Here is a 19,623-nt window from a genome sequence, read left to right as displayed (position 1 = left end):
CCTGCCCCCAGACCCAGCCACCCCAGGCAGCCCGTGCCAGCCTTCCCTGGCCTCATCTGCTAACTGACCACAGACCCTCAGCACGGTAAAGGCCAGAGGCACTCAGCTGCCCCCGCCCCAAACCGTAGCAGGACAGGACACCCCAGGAGGGAAGGATGGTGACCCCACCCCAGCACGCATAGCTGTGCGCACGCGCACACACACACACACACACACACTTGGCGGCAGCGTTTCCCACAGGGCTGGGGGGTCAGAAGCCCACAAATTCCCAGACGTTGAGCTCACCATAGAGGCCCTGTGACTCAGTGGGGGAGGGAGCTGGCAGGGCCCCACCCCCTGCCCTGCCCCCAGAGGGAGTGGGAGGCCTGCCTTGCGGCCAGGCCACTAGGGCCTCATCTCCAAGGCACTGGGAGAAGGTTCCCCACACACAGGCACGCCCCTTTCGCTCTGTGGTCCCAGGACACCACCTGCCTCACTTTCCCCAACTGTGAGATGGGCGTGATGACAGCAGCTGTGAAAAGCCAGTCCCAGGGCTCTCCCCACCACTGGCCCTGGGGACCCCAGCCCCTCCCTCTGGCAGGAGGCACAGGACACCCAGCACCCAGTCCTGTCCATTCTGCCTACTGGGCGGCCTGGGCCTCTCCAGACCTCCACTTCCATGTCTGAGAAATGGGGGTGACACTGTCCCCGAGGCTCACACAGCACCCTGCACCAGCCCGAGCCATGGGTGCACATTGTCATATCTTCCATCTGCATCCTTGCGACGGGTGGGGACAGAGCCAGCGGGCGGGCAGAAGGGGGGCTCCACCCGAATCTCCTGTCATTTACTTATTTGTAAGGTGGAATAACACAAAGACTTTCCATCTGCTGGTTCACTCCCCAAGCCGGAGCTGAGCCAATCTGAAGCCAGGAGCCTCTTCTGGGTCTCCCACGTGGGTGCAGGGTCCCAAAGCTTTGGGCCGTCCTTGACTGCTTTCCCAGGGAGCTGGGGGGTGGGCTGTGAGCATGGGGGGCTCACCGGGCCAGTGTACAGGTCAGGGGAGCCATGACAATAACTTAGAGGTCATGGAAGCAAAAGCCTGGGGCTGCCCTGCTGCGCCCCACCCTGGGTCACCGGCCTGGGGCTGCCCTGCTGCGCCCCACCCTGGGTCACCGGCCTGGGGCTGCCCTGCTGCGCCCCACCCTGGGTCACCGGCCTGGGGCTGCCCTGCTGCGCCCCACCCTGGGTCACTGGTCTAGGGCTGCCCTGCTGCTCCCCACCCTGGGTCACCGGCCTGGGGCTGCCCTGCTGCACCCCGGGTCATGGGGATGGAAGTGAACAGGACATGAGCCAGCCCGTCCCTCTGAGGAACCGACTGGGCACCTGCTGTATACCCCGTCCTGGCGCCTGCTGTATACCCCCGTCCTGGCCAGACATGGTCCCCAGGGAGAGAGAGACAGAAATTAAACATCCGCCATAGCCGGCAAAATAAATAGAAAAAAAAAGGCAGACGGGCAGGCAGGCGGCGCGGGGTTTCCTGAGGACACGGGGTGGGTGGTCCAGCCCGGGCTGAGTCAGAGGAGAAGTGGGGGAGCCGGCGTGTGGGGCTGAGGCAGCGGGGCACTGGCCGCTGAACCCCTACATGCAGAACCACCTCCGGAGAGGCAGGTGTCAGGGTGTGGAAGGTGTCGGGGTGCGGCAGGTGGTGGGGTGCAGCACGTGGTGAGGTGCAGCAGGTCTCGGGGTGCAGCACGTGATGAGGTGCAGGTCCCCGGGTGCAGCACGTGGTGAGGTGCAGCAGGTCTCAGGGTGCAGCACGTGATGAGGTGCAGGTCTCGGGGTGCAGCACGTGGTGAGGTGCAGGTCTCGGGGTGCAGCACGTGGTGAGGTGCAGCAGGTCTCGGGGTGCAGCAGGTCTCGGGGTCATCACGTGATGAGGTGCAGCAGGTCTGGGGTGCAGCAGGTCTCGGGGTGCAGCACGTGGTGAGGTGCAGCAGGTCTCAGGGTGCAGCACGTGATGAGGTGCAGGTCTCGGGGTGCAGCACGTGATGAGGTGCAGCAGGTCTGGGGTGCAGCAGGTCTCAGGGTGCGCAGGCCGCAGGGTGCGGCGACAGCAGGAATGTTCTGAATGAACCTAGGGCCCGCCCCGGATGCGGAGCTCTCCCGCTCTGATTGGCCACACAGCGTCTCTCGCTCAGCCTTTCGACTGGGTGAGCTCGGGAAGACTGACTTCAAAGTCAGCGAATGAGTGAGCAGGACGCTGACCGCGACGGGGAGGGCTGGAGGCGCAGCCAATAGCAGGAGGAGGTTGCAGAAGTCGCCAATGGGGACGGGCGACGGGGGCGGGATGACCCAAGCGGCTTCATTGTTGTGAAGAGTCTTAAAGGGGCCGCATCACCCGGCCGGCCGAGGATGGAGTTGGGGTGCGGCGGGGGTCCCGGGGCGACGGAGCGACCATCCAGGATCCCGGGCGCGGGCGGAGGCAGAGCGGCCACCTGACGGGCTCGAGGCGCTGCTGGGCCTTGGAGCAGATGCCCGGGTGGAGACGGAGGCGACGAACGGAGGAGGCCGACCCCAAACACGCCCTCCTCGCCTCACCCCTGTCCCGCGAGCCCTGGGGTGCAGCCCCACGACCCCCTGCAACCCCGTGACCTCCCAACGCCGTGCTCCCGCCGCCCCCGCGGGGCGCACCCCATCTCCCAGGCCTCGCGCAGCCCATTCCCGCCCCTGGGGCCCCTGCCTTACACCCTACAAACAGTCCGCCCCCCAGGACACCCCATGTCCGCCTGGCCCCTTCAGCCATCGCACGCCTGGCCCTGGGTGCCCACACAGACGCGCCTGCTGCTTTTAGGGGCCCTGCCAGGACACCCCGGGACTAACTTATCATTATTATTATTATTTGTAATACTGTTTACATCGTCGGGAGGGATACACAGCCATGTGGGGCTCTGATCACGGTGAGCTGATCAGGAGTGGAGGAAGGCGGGGGGGACCCACGTTTCAGTCTTATTCTCCTGGAGGGAGAGGGGACCACTCGTTGCTGTCAAAACCACATCCACACCCAGGGATGGGGGACGGGCGTGTGAGGACGCCTTAGAGACCCCGACGTGGGGGAGAGTGTCCCCAGGGTGCTACCTGAGTGGTTGGGGCAGTCGTTTTGGTAGCTCCGGAGTTGAGATCTGTGTGAGGTCTGTGTGTTGACCAAGTCCACCTCCGTGCATCCACAGACCCGGCGCGTGCTGCAAAGCTTGGCCTCCAGGAGAGCGAGCCAACCTGCTCTGCTCGCCCTCCTCCTGTTGTAGCCACTTGGGGAATGAACCAGCAGGTGGAAGATCTTTGTCTCTCCTCTCTGTAACATCTGCCTTTCCAATAAAATTAGCAGCCCTGGAAACACCATGTGGTAGTGCACGTGGGAGGCCAGAGCCCAAGCCATCACCTGCTACCCCCCAGGGCGTGCAGGAGCAGGGCCCCAGGGCCAGGACTCAACCAGGCACGCTGATGCGGCTGGGATGTGGGCATCTTAGGCAGGTAGACCAATTGGCACACACTAGTTGGATATTCTTTAAAACAAAAACATGAGCCTGGCGCGATAGCGTAGTGGTTAAATTCCTCGCCCTGCATGTGCCAGGATCCCATATGGGCGCTGGTTCTATTCCCGGCTGCTCCACTTCCCATCCAGCTCCCTGCCTGTGGCCTGGGAAAGCAGTGGAGGATGGCCCAAAGCCTTGGGACCCTGCATCCGCATGGGAGACCCAGAGGAGGTTCCTGGCTGCTGGCTTTGGACTGGCTCAGCTCTGGTCATTGCAGCTGCTTGGGGGAGTGAACCAGCAGATCTTAAAAAAAAAAAAAAAAAAAACAGAAGCATAAGAGGATTGCCAGGCTGCCCAGCGTGTGTAAGGAGCTCAGACGTGGGACCCTGACGTAGCCATGACCCACGATGTAGCCAGGAGTCAGGGGCGTGTTCTGGGTCTCTCGTGTGCGTGCAGAGGGGCAAGCACTTGGACCATCCTCCACAGCTTTTGCAGGTTCATTAGCAGGGAGCTGGATGGGATGCGATGCAGCCGGGACTTGAACCTGCGCTGGGTAGGGAATGCAGGTGCTCCATGACCCTGCTGTGCCACACCCCTTCACCTCTCTCCCTCCAAAATTCATCCATTTAATTTCCATCCCCATCCGGATAGAACAGGTGATTGGTGGGTGGGGGTCCCTGCCAGGCGCCCCAGCTGGGCCTTGCTGGAGGGGATACAGCCTCATCCCGTGCCCACCAGCCTGCAGACTTGAGCTGAGCAGCCTGGGTCCTGAGGTGGCCAGTCTGTGGAGGTGCAGCACCTCTCCCGTGCGGCCCTCGGCGGCGGCTGCATCCGTGCGTCCTCTGCTGCTGCGCCCACGGGGTGGCGCCGTCTCCGCACCGCAAGCGCCCCGCCGCCCCGTTGAAGCCGGAGCCGCGAGCTGCTGCTGCGGAAGTCGGTGCAGGACCCCGGGGGCGCAGCGCCTAGCAGACTACACCCACCTGGTGCACCGGGAGCAGGGGACCCTTCCACCCACCCGCTCGCCTGGCCACAGACTCCATCAGCACGTGGCCGTGCTGGGCTCACAGGCCAGGCCCTGTGACTGGCTCACGCTATCAGACACCAGTAGGGTTGGAGAAAGGGGCTCTCCAGAGTGGGCCGAGCAGGGAGTGAAGGGTGCACGGCTGAGAAGCAGGTGTAGGCATGATCCACACTCAAGAGGAGGGCTTGAGCAAAGGGTGGTTGCCAGTGTAGATGAGGTTAGGGGGAAGGACCCATGGGCAGGATCGGGGCTTGGGTGTGGAAGGGTGTTGATGGCCTGTGGGAAGCACAAGTGTGTGTGTGTGTGGTCAAGTGGCATGGGGAAGAGGAGCTAAGGGGCTGGGAGCGTTTTGAGAGGGACAAACAGATGAGGGACAGGTGCATGGTGTGAGATGGTGAGAGGATTCAGTGAAATAAACAGATGGGGTGACCGAGTGAGTGGATCATGATGGAGCTGGTGGCATGGGGGCTGAGCGGAGGGAGGGGGGAGAAAGGACAGGGAAATGGACAGATGAGTAGGTGGGAGGGATGGGAAGAAGGAGGAAGGGAGAAGGACAGAGGACAGGATGGATGGGTGGGTGGATGGGTGGGTGGATGGATGGGTGGGTGGATGGGTGAGTGGAGACAGCCTCTCTCCCAGGTCCAGCCTCAGCTTCAGTTTTCCCTCCCTTCTCCGGTGCAGGCACTCTGGACCCACAACTGGCCTGGGGTGCATCGAGGACACCAACAGTTGGCACCTGGCCGAGCAGCAGGTGAAGCAGTTGCTATCAGTCTGGTGCGATGGCTTAGTGGCTGAATCCTTGACTTGCAAGCATCATGATCCCATATGGACACAGGTTCAAGTCCCGACTGTTCCATTTCCCATCCCAGGCTTGTGGCCTGGGAAAGCAGTGAAGGACGGCCCAAATCCCTGGGACCCTGCACCCACGTAGGAGACCTGGAAGGAGCTCCTGGCTCCTGGCCTCAGATCAGCTCAGCTCAGGTTGTTGCAGCCCCTTGGGCTCTGCAAATCGGCTTTTCCAATAAAAATAAATGAAGGAAGGAAAGAAGACAGGAAGGTGTGCATATTGCAGTTCCGGGGCACGTGCGCCCAGCCCTGTGCTGGCAGCTGTGAGGGGAACAGGGTGAGCCTGGCATGCCGGCCCCGCATGTCTTGGCTGTACCCTCAGTGGGCGCCTGCCGGAGTCCAGCTCCAGCTGAGTTCGGAACTCGCGAAGGGTGCATGGATGAGGCGCAAAGAAAGAAAGAGACGGACCACTAGAAACTCTTCATCATCATAATGGACCACGCACAAAAGCTGTCCGCTTTATTTATACAAAATCAGTCAAACTCTGGCTCAGACTTTTTACGTCATGGTCAAGTGGGTGTTTCCAAAGATGACTCTGCCATTTGTTTCATCTAAGGCTAGAATGTTAACCAACTGGTGCCTGGCTAGGAAAAGGTTTTCAACAGATGATGCATATCAGTCAGTAGCACATTCCTACCACAATTGGTCTTGAGATAGTCAAGGGAGGAAGGGGCCTAAAAGATCAAAGAAGAAGGAAAGAATAGATTCCACTACACCTGAAGGCAGAACTCCCTTGATTAGCATAGGATCAAAAGGGGGGTTAGCACCCTTGGTTAGCATATCGCCACAGGATGCAGCCCTAACAGCGATAATAGCTCTTTGGCTAAAAACGGCACTAGCAACATTAGCTTCTAAGTTCCTATTGACGTTTAACAGTAACTCCGCAGAGGCAGGCAATGCCTAAATAGATTACAGAATTCTCAGTGGGGTTGTCTGGTGTCCATGCAAAGGGAGGCAGAGCCGCATTCAGGTGTTGTAGAGACATCCGCCAGGCCTTGCCACACAGCGGGAAGTTCCCTGCAACCTTGCCTGCGAAGGAACTATACTCTTCACACCCTCCTGTCTTCCACACCCATCACGCGGACCCCAACAGGCGCCTTCTGTATACCAGGGCACTGTGGTCTTCAGGGACCCGATGGGTGTGTGCTGTGCTGAGCTCCCCCGTTGCAAAGTCCAGGTGCAGGGCTGCTGGCTGCGGCTGGAGCACCTGGGACAAGCCAGACGTGCGCCCACTGTAATAAGGCAACTCCCTCCAGCGGCCGCAGCCTGCAGCACTCCACCGCAGGCCCCATCACCTGCACCCCCACACACTGACTGTGTATGACCCGTGACATGCCCAGGGGAGGACAGTGCGGCCTGCTTACCGTCTCCTTGCCTCACGGGCCCTCCCTTGACCTTGAATCTCCTGTGTTGCCCGAATCCTCCTGCCTTGTCACCCCCACCCAGCTCAACCCTCACTGACTTCTCCTGTGCCCCCGCCCCCTTGTACATGAGGGGAAAAGACTAAAGTGTTTTATAACTTTTTAAAAATTATTGAAACATATATTGCCTTCTGTCTTCTTTTTCCTCTTTAAAAAAAAAGATTTATTTATTTTTATTGCAAAGTCAAATATAGAGAGAGGAAGAGACAGAGAGGAAGATCTTCTGTCTGATGATTCACTCCCCAAGCGAGCGCAACGGCCGGAGCTGAGTCGATCTGAAACTAGGAGCCAGGAGCTCTTCCGGGTCTCCCATGCAGGTGCAGGGTCCCAAGGCTTTGGGCCGTCCTCCACTGCTTTCCCAGGCCACAGGCAGGGAGCTGGATGGGAAGTGGAGCTGCAAGGATTAGAACTGGTGCCCATATGGGATCCCGGTGCGTTCAAGGCGAGGACTTCAGCTGCTAGGCCACTGCGCTAGGCCCGGAACCCAGCATCTTTCAACATTACACACAGAAGGTGGAGTTCCATGTGACTGGAGGGGGTGCCCGGACTCCCAGGGGCGTGTCCCCCCAGCAGGTGTGTGGAACGGAGGTGGCTGGGTGGAGACTAGCATCTCGGGCTCGGGGTTCAAGGTCAGCTGCCACAGGGCTGGGGCAGACCCAGGCAGGTTAACCGGGTGATGCCCCCCACCCCACACACAGTCACAGGTCACCATGGCAACACAAGCGGGCACCTGCAGAGCACCCAGCTTCGACCTGCCCCCCCACACTAGGGGGGCTCCGTGCTATCTCCCCAATGCTGCAGCTGCAGCCCAGTCCCCACCGACGGCCAGGAAAGGACTTGAGACGGCGCGTGGGGGAGCGCGGACAGGGTAGTGTTTATTCCGAAGGGCCACCCGGGGTTTCGGACACCGATGGCTTCCAGGCACTGGTCTCCCCCGCGGGGTTCCCCACGCAGCCTCGTCCAGCCCACACCCCCTCCTCCAGGGCTAGGAGACGCTGGGGGGCAGGCGCGCGGCCGCTGTCTTCTCCACCACGAAGCCATAGTTGTACTGGTGAGGTGGGAAGGAAGATGGAGAGTCAGCTGTTGGGGGAAGGGTTGGCCCAGGAACTTGGGGCACCAAGGGACTCCCAGCTTTGGAGGAGAACGGGGGTGGCCTGACGGGGGTGGCGGGGAACAGCGTGTCCTCATGTAGGCCCATTCCCCCCCACCCCAGCACCCACCTCCTCTTCGATGTCGGCCAGCGACTTGATGGTCAGGTCTGCAAAGGCCGACAGCACCTGGCGGAGAGCATGGGGCTCAGCCCGGGCCCTCCCAGCCTCCTCATCCCCGGGGTGGAGGGCCTGTACCCCACCCAAGTCTTGGTCCCACCTGCCGGCCAGCCCATCCCCCTGCTCCAGGAGACGCCCCCTTCTCCCTCAGGCGCACCACAGCCCCCAGCTCCCCCCTGCCCACCTCGCTGCTCGCCCCCCATCCCATCGCCTTGGTTCCCACCCCAGGCTCCCTCTCGCCACGTGAGACTCACCAGGGGGCCACAGCCCTTGCCTTCAAACCGGGGGTGCAGGGTGAAAGGCACCCCATCCATAGCTGGGGAGAAAAAAAAAGGTGGGGAGGCAGGGGTTGGGCGATCTGAGTCCCGCACACAAGCTTTCAGTGGCCGCACCCGGTGCACCCGCCTGCGGCACCTGGATGGGGCTCCCGGCTCTGCCGCTTGGGAAAGCGCACCCCCTTCTCAGAGCCGGGGGCCACCTGAGCCCCTCGCCCACGCCACTCCTCACCGGAGATGCCGTACAGGCTGGAGGCCTCGTAGATGGAGTCGTTCCTGCGCAGGGTGGACGCGCGCGAGCCCAGCCGCGACAGGGCGCGCTCAGGGCCCTTGCTGGAGGAGTGGAAGTGGGGGGACAGGTCACCCCGGTGAAGCGCAGCCCACTCCCCTCGGGCCACGCCCCCTCGCAGCCCCCCAGGACTCACCTGGGCTGGCTGGGTGCGTCCAGCGACAGGCCCTGCAGGTCCCGGCTGAGACCCCGGGGCTTGGGCACCGGCTTGGGCACCTTGACTTTCCGGCACCAAATAGCAAAGCCGCCCATATCCCTGCAGCGGGAGTGAGGAAGGACTGAGACGTGGCCGGCCAGGGGCAGGGAGGGACTGAGGGGCACTGGGCCTGGGGGGCTGCAAGCCGGTGCTGGCCCCCCTCCCCTGCCCCCAGGGAGGACGCGGGGCGGGCTGGGGAGAGGTCACCCTACCCGACCCGCAGGTAGCCAGGCACCGTCTTGGTCTTCCCACTCAGCCGCACGTCCACCACGGCCGTGTCCGCGGCCCCCAGTGGCACCAGCTTCATGCACATGCGCTTCTTCTTGGAAACGGAGGCCTCTGGGGGTGCGGGGCAGCACGGGAAGGGGGCAGGGGGTAAGAGAGGGAAGTGGGGCGGGCAGATGGGCAGGTGGGCACGCGGAGCAGCGGTCACAGCACAGAAGGGACGGGCAGAGGAGGGGATCACAGCAGGTAGGGTCACGAAGCAGCCCCCTCCCACACCATGGGGACAGGGCTGACTGTGGGCACACACACTTCCTGCCCCCAGGAAGGGTACATGCCGTGGAAACGCCCACCCCCACCCCCATCCCCAGCCTTGAATCGCAGCTAAGTCAGGCCCGGGCATGATTTCAACAAACTTTAAATACGTTGACACCATCTGGCAGGCAAAGCCAAAACTATGCCGTGGCCAGCTCCTAGCCCTGCACCCTCAGCCACTCGGGAGAGCCACACGGTGGAATGACGGGCGGGGAGCGATGGAGGGGAGCAAGGGCAGGGAGGATGGCACCCGGAGCGGGGAGTGGACGCCTGGGAGAAGACGTGAGACACAAAGGAGCTGCGACAGGGAAGGCAGAGATGGAAAAAAAAAAAGGCGGGCGCTCCAGGCGGAAGATGCAGCGAGGGCAGAGGCCTGGAAACGGAAGAGAGAACTGGGACGGGGTGCTGCTGGGGGCCCCCCACCTCAGCCGCCAGAGGGACCAGGAAGGGGGGCTCTGGGGCTACCGTGACCCAGTGTCCCGGAGAGGGGCAGGGGAGCGCAGGGCAGGCGCAGAGGAAGGGGAGGGTTGCACAGGGCAGGGCATTAGAGGGGAGGGTTGGGGCAGGGAAGGAGAGGGGAGAGCAGAGCAGGGAGGGGAGGGCAGAGCAGGGCAGGGAAGGGGAGGGGAGGGTTGGGGCAGGGCCTGGCAGGTGCAGGACAGATGAGAGTGTAGGGCAGCGCAGGTGCAGGGGAGGGGCAGATGTAGGGCGGAGCAGGTGAAGGGGCCTGGCTGAACAGATGAGGGCCGGGCAGGTGAAGGGGGACAGGCAGGTGCAGGGCCGGGCAGGTGGAGGGCCCGGCAGGTGGAGGGCCGGGCAGGTGCAGGGGAATGACGGGCAGGTGGAGGGCCGGGCAGGTGCAGGGGGACAGGCAGGTGCAGGGCCGGGCAGGTGGAGGGCCCGGCAGGTGCAGGGCAGGGCAGGTGCAGGGGGACAGGCAGGTGGAGGGCCGGGCAGGTGCAGGGCAGGGCAGGTGCAGGGGGATGACGGGCAGGTGCAGGGCAGGGCAGGTGCAGGGCCGGGCAGGTGGAAGGCCGGGCAGGTGGAAGGCCGGGCAGGTGCAGGGGGAGCTCCCGGGCCCAGCCCCGCCCCACCCCGCCCCCCAAGGCTCACTAGAATCCTGGGGGTCGCTGACCGGGGAGAAGCCCGGGGGCACGGAGCTCTTGTCCACCACGATCTGAATGTCCACCACCACGTTGTCCTGTGGGTTCTGCGGAGAGACGGGACACCCCGGCGAGGCTCGGCGGCCGCACCCCCACACGGCCCAGACCCGCGGTGACCCCCCAACGCCGAGCGCCGCTCACCTCCAAGCTGCCCAGGGCGCAGAGGCACAGGAAGTAGCCCGACTTCTGCGCGAAGCTCTTGCCGAAGCTGGCGGGGGTGCCCTCCACGGTGCAGGAGATCTGGGGGCAGCAGACGGGTCAGCCGGGCCGCGGGCCCCCCAGCCCCGAGCGCCCCGACACCGCGTGCAGCCCCCCGACACCGCGTGCAGCCCCCCGCGCACGCCCCGCTCACCGCGCTGAAGCCCCGCGGCGGCGGCGCCGAGGCCGACGACCAGGCCAGGCCGGCCAGCGGCGCCGCGTCGGGCGCAGGCCCCGGCTCCATCCTCCCGGCCCTCGGAGGAAGGCGGGACGCCGCCTCCCCCGCAGCCGGACTACAACTCCCAGAAGGCGCCGCGACGACGACGGACGCCTCCCCGCGTCGCTCCAGAGCGCATGCCCGGAGCGACGACTGACCAATCGCGTGCAGACGTTGAGCCACGTCAGCTTCAGTCGCTCACTGAGCGACGTTTGCGGAAGAAGGTCTGGCAATGTATCACCACCGAGCCACTTCCGCCAGTAAGGGAAGCATCCGGACTACACGGGGGGACTACATTACCCAGAACCCCTTGCAGCACCAGAGCCGGTACCTGGGGAACTAACTCCCCATTCTTGTTATGGAAGTGACCCCCAAAGAAAGCCAGGGCCCGGTGACCCCCAAAGAAAGCCAGGGCCCAGTGACCCCCAAAGAAAGCCAGGGCCCGGCGCGACGGTTCGGCGGGGAAATCCTCGTCCTGCAAGCGCCGGATTCCCATGTCGGTGAAGGTTCAAGTCCCGGCTGCCCCACTTTCCATCCAGCTCCCTGCTGGAAGATCCTTCTCTCCTTCTCTCTGTAAATTTGCCTTTCCATAAGTAAATAAATCTTAAAAAAAAAAAAAAAGACGAGCACTGCAATATTCCACCAGTGGCTTTCTCTTGTTTTAATATTTGTTTATTTTTTATTGCAAAGTCACTTGAGGAGGACAGATAGAGAGGAAGATCTAGCAACTGGTTCATTCCCCAAGTGAGCGCAACAGCCACGGCTGAGCCGATCCAAAGCCAGGAGCCAGGAGCCTCTTCCAGGTTTCCCACACCACTGCAGGGTCCCCAGGCTTTGGGCTGTTCTCCACTGCTTTCCCAGGCCACAGGCAGGGAGCTGGATGGGAAGTGGAACAGCCGGGATTAGAACCTGTGCCCCTATGGGATCCTGGCATGTGCAAGGCGAGGAATTAGCCACTAGGCTACAGCGCTGGGCCCAAGATCCATGCTTAATCCAGCGTGAGGGAAAGGAGTCAAGTGCATACAATGTCGGCCCCTTTCTCAAAATCTATTCTGAGAAAAACAGCTGTCTGGCGGATGTGGCGCGTGTGAGTTCAGGCGCAGGTCGCTGCAGCGAGGCCCACGGGTTCATGGTCAGGAAACAGCTGTGGTGAGAATCTGCGCCGGGGAGCCGTGGGGTGGCACATGGCCCGACCACAGCGTCTGCTGCTCTGCAGTGACGTGCCAGCTCCGCTCTCACACCCTGCCCGCAGAACCTCGCTGATCCTGCCTCGTTTTTAAAGATTTATTTGCTTTTCCTGATCAACTATGTAAACATCATAAAAAAGTAAAGTTAAAAAAAGATTTATTTGTTTTTATTGGAAAGGCAGATTAGATTTACATGGAGAAGGAAAGACAAAGATTTGCACTCCCCAAGTGACCGCAACGGCCAGAGCTGAGCCGATTCCCAAGCCAGGAGCCAGGAGCCTCTTCGTCTGGGTCTCCCGTGCCGGTGCAGGGTCCCCAGGCTGTGGGCCGTCCTCGGCTGCTTTCCCAGGCCACAGGCAGGGAGCTGGATGGGAAGTGGAGCAGCCGGGATTAGAACCAGCGCTGTATGGGATCCTAGCGCCTTTAAGGCGAGTATTTGAGTCGCTATACCACCACGCCAGGCCTGCCTTGCCTCTCATTTGTAATAATACTTTGTGGTGAATGTAACATTGTTTTAGCAGTCAAGTGGATATAACAAAAGACACACGCAGACATACAGAGACACACACCATGCTGGGTCCCTCCCTTAGCCCGGGGCCTCTGGGCGCGTGAGAACCGGACCAAATGCCAGAAAGGTCACGATGGGGCAGGAAGCTGGACGTTAGCGCACGTGTGTCTGAGGGGTCCAGGAATCCCCACCAGAGACCCTCACACCCCCAAGTCCTGCCGTACCCCCACTAACAGCGGCTGCTCCCAGCCTCCGATTGCAGGAATATTGTCTGGCTACCCACGCGGCGACTTCCACGGCCCGCGTCCGCGGGTGTCCTGAGGCCCGATCCTGCCCTCCCTGCCACTGAACTTGGTTCCCACAGGGCATGCTCCCCTCAATTCTTTGTTCATGTACCAAGCCCGCCATTCTCACCTGTCTGGCGCCTCATTCTGAGCTTTGCCATCCGTTCCTACTCAACCCGCTGGGACTCACCTTGCTGGGGTCCATGCAGGGGGTGTGGCGGGCAAGGTGTGAGCAGAGCCCCTCCCCTGCAGGCAAGGCCCACGTCTCTGTGACCAGCTCAAGGCAGTTCCACCCCTCTGCGTGGGCACCCGGCCCACCCCGCTCAGAGTTCCGGAATTCTTTGAGGCACTGTTTGCCCTTGCGGAGTTGGCTTTGATTAGCAATGGGAGCTCGGAAGTTGATGTTGCCCTTAACCGTCTTGCACAGTCCATGGAATCTGTCACGTTTAGGGTTTTCTTTCCTTGATCTTTGGGTTCCTTCTTTGACTCCTTTCTTCCCTTAGCTGATTGAAGTTGTAGAATGAGGCCTGTAGCAGGCATGCTTCCGATTGATACGCACTGTTAATATCCTGCCTGAAAGTGAAGCAGGTGGCAGTCTCGTTAGGGAAGCCCCCTTGGCCATGGTGTGAAGAGTCTGTGCGAATGTTTGTGGCTGCTTCTGTATAAATAGAGGACAGCCTTGGTGCATTGTCTATGATGATTATGAAATTGTAGGGGTCCGTTTCCTCACGCCTATTTCATGCACCCTTCTTTGAGCTCTGAACTCGGCTGCAGCTGGCCTCCGGCACCCTCTACCAGCCCAGGCGCCCACCTCTGACCCAGCTTTGCAGGGACTCAGGCAGTGGATACTGGCCTGAGCCTCGGCCTTCCAGAAACTTCTGCAAGTCCCCAGAGGAGTGCAGTGAAAATTTTTTTTTTTCCTTTTTGGCAGGGGATGTGGGCAGTTTGCAGGAAAGCCTCTTTGGTTGGACACCAGGCAGCACCTGGCTGTCCCTGGACTGTGTTGGCAAGGCCACACTGCCCCCACTTCCTGGCTGTCAGTTAGATCTCAAGGGGACGCAGGGGTGGGAGGTGAGCCGGGGGAGGGAGGGGGAAAAGGCCTGGAACAGGTGCCCCGGGAGGCTTTGCCCCCACTGCCCTCTGGCCCAGTTAGACAAACATTGGAATTGACGGACTCAGGGGCTTCCCAAGAATCACAGGAAAGAAACACGCAACATCCTTCCGGCTGCCTCGCGCAGGAACCCACCCACTTCCCAAAGGAAGCCCCTCCACCAGGGCTCTCCCAGCCCCCCACGGCCCAGGGCACAGCCCTCTCCTAGGAGTGATTGCCCCCTGGACATCCTGGCAAGGCACTTGGGGGGACCCCCATGTCCCCCAAATCAATCCTGGTTGCGGTGAGCCTGTGTCCCCTGTGCCCTGGCAAGTGGCCCGCCTGTCCCATGCGCCCTGGCCGTGGGGGCCCCTGGCAGGTGCTCCCTGCTGTCCTGTGCGCCCTGGCCGTGGGGGCCCCTGGCAGGCGCTCCCTGCTGTCCTGTGCGCCCTGGCACACACGTTGAGCACCTACTGGATACCCTCGCCCTGACCTACAGCTTCTCTCCCTCTTGGAGCCGCTGGTCTGCTCAGCTCCTCCCGCGTTCAACTGGAGGACCAACAGGCTTGAGGAGCGAAGTCCACTCCTTGGTGGCTTTCATGCCCTGCAGGCCACCTAGGGAACTGCAGTCTGGGTCACCAGCGGAGTCCATGCAAATGACCCTCGGTCCCCTTCTTGCAGTCTTCGGGGTGGAGGGGTAGTCGCTAGATGAACCTCTGTGGCTTTGCCATGGTACCCCTGAGCACCGCCCCCCACCCCCATCCCCCCCAAAATAATAAGATCCCGGCTTCTGGAGTCAGATCCAGGTCTGCCCCACCCCCCAGCCAAGCGGGCAGCCTGTTCCCCCAGCGAGGGGCTGGACCCGGGGCAGTGGCCTCTGCCTCTTCAGTTGTAATCCAGCAGAGCTGCAGGGCGCAGGGCGGGCAGCAGGCATTCAGACATGAGAGCAGAGAAGCAGGGGCAGGAGCGTGGGAGGGCCCCGGGGCCCAGGCAGACAAGTCCCACCTCCCACCCCCCAAGGACAGCTGCCTGGAAGACCCAACTCCACTCTGGCCCGGGAAATCGAAACTACAGGACCAGTGCTGGCTGATGGCCACGACGGAGTGTTTCTCCTGCCAGTCAGGAACTTCCTGCAGGTTCTGATTGGTCAGAAAGTCTGTGTATGCATGTGGTGAAGGCGGCCCCCAGGAGAGTCCAGCAGCCTGACCTCACCTGGTGCATCTGAGAGGTGCGTCCTGCATGGCACCCACGTTTTACCACTCGTGGCCTGAGTTCGTGGACATGAAGGAGGAGGAGGAGGAGGAGGCGTGCTGGGGCCGGCGGGTGCTGCTGCTGTTAGTGCTGGCCTTGCTGCTGGTGGCCATCTCTCTGGCCGTGGCTGTGGGCATCTTCGCCAACAAGGCCAACAGCAAGGCCTGTCTGGAAGGGCTGAAAGCAGAGCAGCAGTGTCGCAATGCCACCAGCCTCCTGGAGCACCAGCTCAACGGGATCCAGCACAGGCTGCTGTCCTCGGAGAACCAGGCCAGCACCTGTAACCACACTGTGGTGAGCCACCCGCCATGATGTCTGGGGGCAGGGGACTTGAAACTGTTCCCGCCAAGGGGAGGACTTGAACCCGCCCCTCCGCGGGCCCGGACTTTCCCCCACTGTCCCCCTGGCCAGTTTGGGGAACTTCTGTTGACTGCCCTGTTGAGTCAGCAGGTGCGGGGCTTGAAGCGCTCAAGGGTGGGGTTCACGGGGCGGGGGGCTGGGGATCCCCAATAGGACTGGGAGGAGACACACTCCAGCTCTCGGTGCAGGGACCTTAATGCTCCACCGACACCTGTCTGGGGGGTGAGGTGGTGTGGTGATGGGGGATCCCTAGGAGGAGTTAGATGGGGACTGGAACAGGTCCTGGGTTGAGGGGGCGGACCTAGAAACTTCCATGGCATTACTAACATGGACGGGAGGAAGTCCCACCCCCACACCCCACCCCAAGTCTGGGACGCCTCTTCAGATCTTCAGCGGGTTGCAAAAGTCCTTTTTCTTTTCAGATTTATTTAAAAGATTAGAATCACAGAGAGAGAAGGGGGGACAGAAAGATTTGCATCCACTGGTTCACTCCCCAAGGGGCAGCAACGGCCAGAGCTGAGCCGGCTGATCCAAAGCCAGGAGCCAGGAGCTTCTTTCAGGTCTCCCACGCGGGTGCAGGGTCCCCAGGCCACAAGCAGGGAGCTGGAAGGGAAGTAGGGCTGCCAGGACACAAGCCAGCGCCCATATGGGATGCAGGTGGAGGATTAGCGTGCTACGCCATAAGGCTGGCTCCAATCTGGAAGTTTCTACCAGGATTTGGGCATAGAGAGCCTCTGGATCCCCCACATGGAGGCAGTGGGGGCCCCGAAGCTCCTCTTTTGGGAATTTCACATTGGTCGGTGGCCTTTCTCCTGGGCTGGACGCCGAGGGACGAGAGCTTTCATGAGGACGTGGTGCGGGGTGTTGGGAATAAGTCCCAGCTCTGGCTCCTGGCCCCAGCCCTCTGGATGTGCACCCCGGAAGTGCCTGTAAGGGACCAGGGCGGGGACCGTGATGTCTGACTGTGCTCACTGCCAGGTGAAGTTGACCAAATCCTTGGAAATGGCGAAGGCCGAAACCCTGAGCCAGCAAACGCGGATACAGGAGCTTCAAAGTAAGAAACGGGGAGGGGGCACCCCAGGACTGCAGGGAGGAGGAGGCAGGGTGGGAAGGGGCTGCTGTGGGGGCAGGGCATGGCCCCCCCAAAGTGCGGTCTGAGAAAAGAGGTGGCCACGTGAAGACACACACGCCCCGCTCTGTCCCCCCAACCTCCAGGAGAGAATGAGGCATTGAAGAAGAAGCTACAAGATGCTCGGATGGAGGTGGAGCAACTAAGGTAGGGAACCCCACACTAACCCCAAGATCCCTAGCCCCCAAACCCTTACCTGCCCTGGTGCCCCTTACCCTGGTGCCAGCGATGGAAGGCCTGGTCCCACAGTCAACCGTTCTGTGGGCAGAGGGGGCCTGGCTGCTGCCTTGTTTTCAGCAGGATTGGGGTGGGGTATGCAGGGGGTTGGGGTGCAGAGGGGCCCAGGAGCCGGCACCCCGCTGTCCCCCACAGCTGGCCCCCTCTCTGCTGCAGGGGACAGGCTAGCGCCCACTCGACCGGGTCCAGAGTGTCGGACCAAGTCGTGGAGAAGTTTGCGCTGCTGGGTCTGTGCTGGGCGGCAATGACACTGTACTTCTGAGACCCGGGGGCTGCAGGTGAGCAGGGGGTCCCCAAGGTGACGGAAGGAGGGGGCGTGGTCTGGTGGGAGGCGGGGGGTTGGGAGGAGCTTGTGGGGGTGGGGCCGTTCCGTACACCTGCTTTCTTCAAGTCCGTCTTACTTTTTTCAGCCTTAACACCTGGCCGGCTCCAACGTTGCCTGGAAGTGACACGGCTGGAGGCGACCTCAGGGGCAGAAAGGGCACAAGCGGCAGGGAGGGAGGGTAAAGGGAGAAGCGGGGGGGGGGGGTCTGCGGAGGAGTCATGAAGTAGTCTGGGATGGGCGACGTGGGAGCCAGAGGGGACAGGATACTGCCTCCCCACCCCCACCCCAGAGCTGGAGTGAGTTCCGGGCTTGGACGGGGTAGGGGGCCGGGCACCCACTCTCTACCATCATGGTGTTTGAGGGGGTCACTTTGCTCTGGAATCTTCCAGCTTTAACAAATAAAGGCCTTACTCTCAAGTTCCCAGGCTGTTTTTTTTTCACTGTAAAAGATTTATTGGGGCCAGTGCATTGGCTCAATTGGCTAATCCTGCACCTGTAAATGCTGGCAAGCCATAAAGGACGCTGGTTCATGTCCCAGCAACCCCACTTCCCATCCAGTGCCCTGCTTGTGGCCTAGGACAGCCCACAGCCTTGGGACCCTGCACCCGCGTGGGAGACCTGGAAGAAGCTCTTGGCTCCTGGCTTCAGATTGGCTCAGCTCTGGCTGTTGTGGCCACTTGGGGAGTGAACCAGTGGATGGAAGATCTTTCTGTTTCTCCTTCTCTCTGTAAATCTGCATTAGCAGGGAGCTGGATTGGAAGTGGAGCAGCTGGGACTCAAACCCGTGCCCATACAGGATGCCAGTGTGGCAGATGGAGTCTTAGCCCCTCTGAGGGTCTTTGTGTGGCCCTGGCCCCTTGGGGCTCCCCTGTGCACCCAGGATGGACCACTCTGCACTGTTCCTAGCCATGTAGGCTCCTCCCCACCCCTAGCCCCTTGGAGAGTCCCTCCTTCTGGCACCTCCCCCGCCAGGATCCCCTAGAAAGCTGAGGCTGGGGTGCAGGTGGGGGGCCCAGTAGCCTGGTATCCTGTGAGGTTTTGTCTCCTGCAGTCCAGCTGAGTTAGGGCTCAGCTCAAACCCGGGACCTGCAGACACACGCCAGCCGGCCTGACCCTCACAGTCCGTCCTTGTTCCCCTGCGCCACCCACGCCCAGGAGCCCCTTCTCCAACGGCACCCCCTCCCTGCGCACTTTCCCCCACTGGAATGTCCTCCTCCCAGGCTTGTTGGAATCCAACTATTATTGTCCAGTTTCCTGACCCCGGGGCTAGTGCAAACACAGGGGACCTGGGGCCCATAAAAGGAGGGGAGCGATAAGACCCCTCCTTCCACAGGGGGCTGCACACGTGAGCCCTTCCTGCCACAGCCTGCTCCCTCCTCACCCACCCCCGCTCAGCCCTCTGCACACCCACCTCGCTGCCCAAGGCCTTTTGTCCACGCTCAGCCCACCTGCCACCACGAGCAGCGTTCCTCCAGTGCAGCCCCCGCCCTTGGGCTCAGGGTAGGAACCCCCGTGCACCTCGGAATATTGGAATATCAAGCACACAGACGTTGCGTTGTGACCACGCACCAACCAGTGCCTGGGGACGTCTCTGCGAGTCCCCTCCCTTGGAGCTGTTGAGGATGTCCCCTCCTCAGGGCAGGCTTGCCTCGGTCCTCCTGGCTTCTTGGGGTGCCCATCTGGCTGGAAACGGATGTTGGTCATCTTCAGCTCTGCCTAGACCAAGGTCAAGGGTCCTCCAGGCACCTACACTGCCCCTGGCGGCGGGCACACCATGGCCCCGTTCCACTGCCAGGCAAGCTCCCAGTATCCAGTTAAGAGAGCGACCTCTGGTGGCTGGAAGTGGCACCCCACACTCAGCCGCCTGAAGCCCCCCCCCACACACACACACCCACAACCCCCAACCCTCCGACTATAAACCTCTTGCTGAGGCAGAGCTGCCCAGTGGGTGACCCTGACCTGCAAACTCCCTTGTCGAAGCCCCAGGATAAACTCGTCCCCGCATTCTCCTCTTCCCTCCTTCCAAGGGTCCTTTCAGTGGACTTGGATGCAAAGATGTGTCCCACCCAGGGTTTGGGGGCTCAGTTGTTCTCCAGAGGGCCAGGCCAGCTCTGCGTCCACCCAGCCCCCTCTCTGCCACACCTCAGGGATCAAACCTTGACTGTGTGAGGCAGCAGGTGAACACCCTCCTGGTAAACCATCATCCTATTCAGGAGAGAGCACCCAGTTCAAGTCCCGGCTGCCCCGCTTCCCATCCAGCTCCCTGCCTGTGGCCTGGGAAAGCAGTGGAGGACGGCCCAGAGTCTGGGGA

The 19,623-nt window shown here is 61.7% G+C and overlaps 1 protein-coding gene and 1 long non-coding RNA gene across 2 annotated transcripts; one reads left to right on the top strand and one right to left on the bottom strand.

Annotated features, from left to right (window-relative positions):
- Positions 1–7,649: 7,649 nt before the first annotated feature.
- On the bottom strand, positions 7,650–10,993 carry LOC121163087 (multivesicular body subunit 12A-like). The gene is made up of 9 exons (XM_040990333.1): positions 10,879–10,993; positions 10,668–10,766; positions 10,477–10,573; positions 9,039–9,165; positions 8,767–8,886; positions 8,574–8,674; positions 8,321–8,382; positions 8,019–8,075; positions 7,650–7,846 (listed from the first exon to the last, which is right to left on the bottom strand). The coding sequence occupies exons 1-9, from the start codon at positions 10,966–10,968 to the stop codon at positions 7,784–7,786; spliced, it is 816 nt and encodes a 271-aa protein (XP_040846267.1). The 5' UTR covers positions 10,969–10,993; the 3' UTR covers positions 7,650–7,783.
- A 4,400-nt stretch (positions 10,994–15,393) lies between these two features.
- Positions 15,394–17,727, top strand: LOC121163432. The gene is made up of 5 exons (XR_005884877.1): positions 15,394–15,555; positions 16,600–16,675; positions 16,837–16,897; positions 17,144–17,265; positions 17,398–17,727. It is a non-coding gene; the product is annotated as an uncharacterized LOC121163432 (long non-coding RNA).
- The last annotated feature ends 1,896 nt before the right edge of the window (positions 17,728–19,623 follow it).

The sequence above is a fragment of the Ochotona curzoniae genome, unplaced genomic scaffold, assembly GCF_017591425.1.
Source record: "Ochotona curzoniae isolate NIBS_2020 unplaced genomic scaffold, NIBS_Ocur_1.0 contig_605, whole genome shotgun sequence".
NCBI lineage: Eukaryota > Metazoa > Chordata > Mammalia > Lagomorpha > Ochotonidae > Ochotona > Ochotona curzoniae.
This window is presented reverse-complemented; position numbering and strand designations above follow the sequence as displayed.

Excerpts from the sequence above, each read along its gene's own strand:
- LOC121163087 (XM_040990333.1), bottom strand. The coding sequence starts at position 10,968 with ATGGAGCCGGGGCCTGCGCCCGACGCGGCGCCGCTGGCCGGCCTGGCC. Across the intron at positions 8,887-9,038 it reads CCTGGCTACCTGCGGGTCGG|GGATATGGGCGGCTTTGCTA; the intron begins GTAGGGTGACCT and ends CTCCCGCTGCAG. Across the intron at positions 8,383-8,573 it reads CAGCCTGTACGGCATCTCCG|CTATGGATGGGGTGCCTTTC; the intron begins GTGAGGAGTGGC and ends TTTTCTCCCCAG.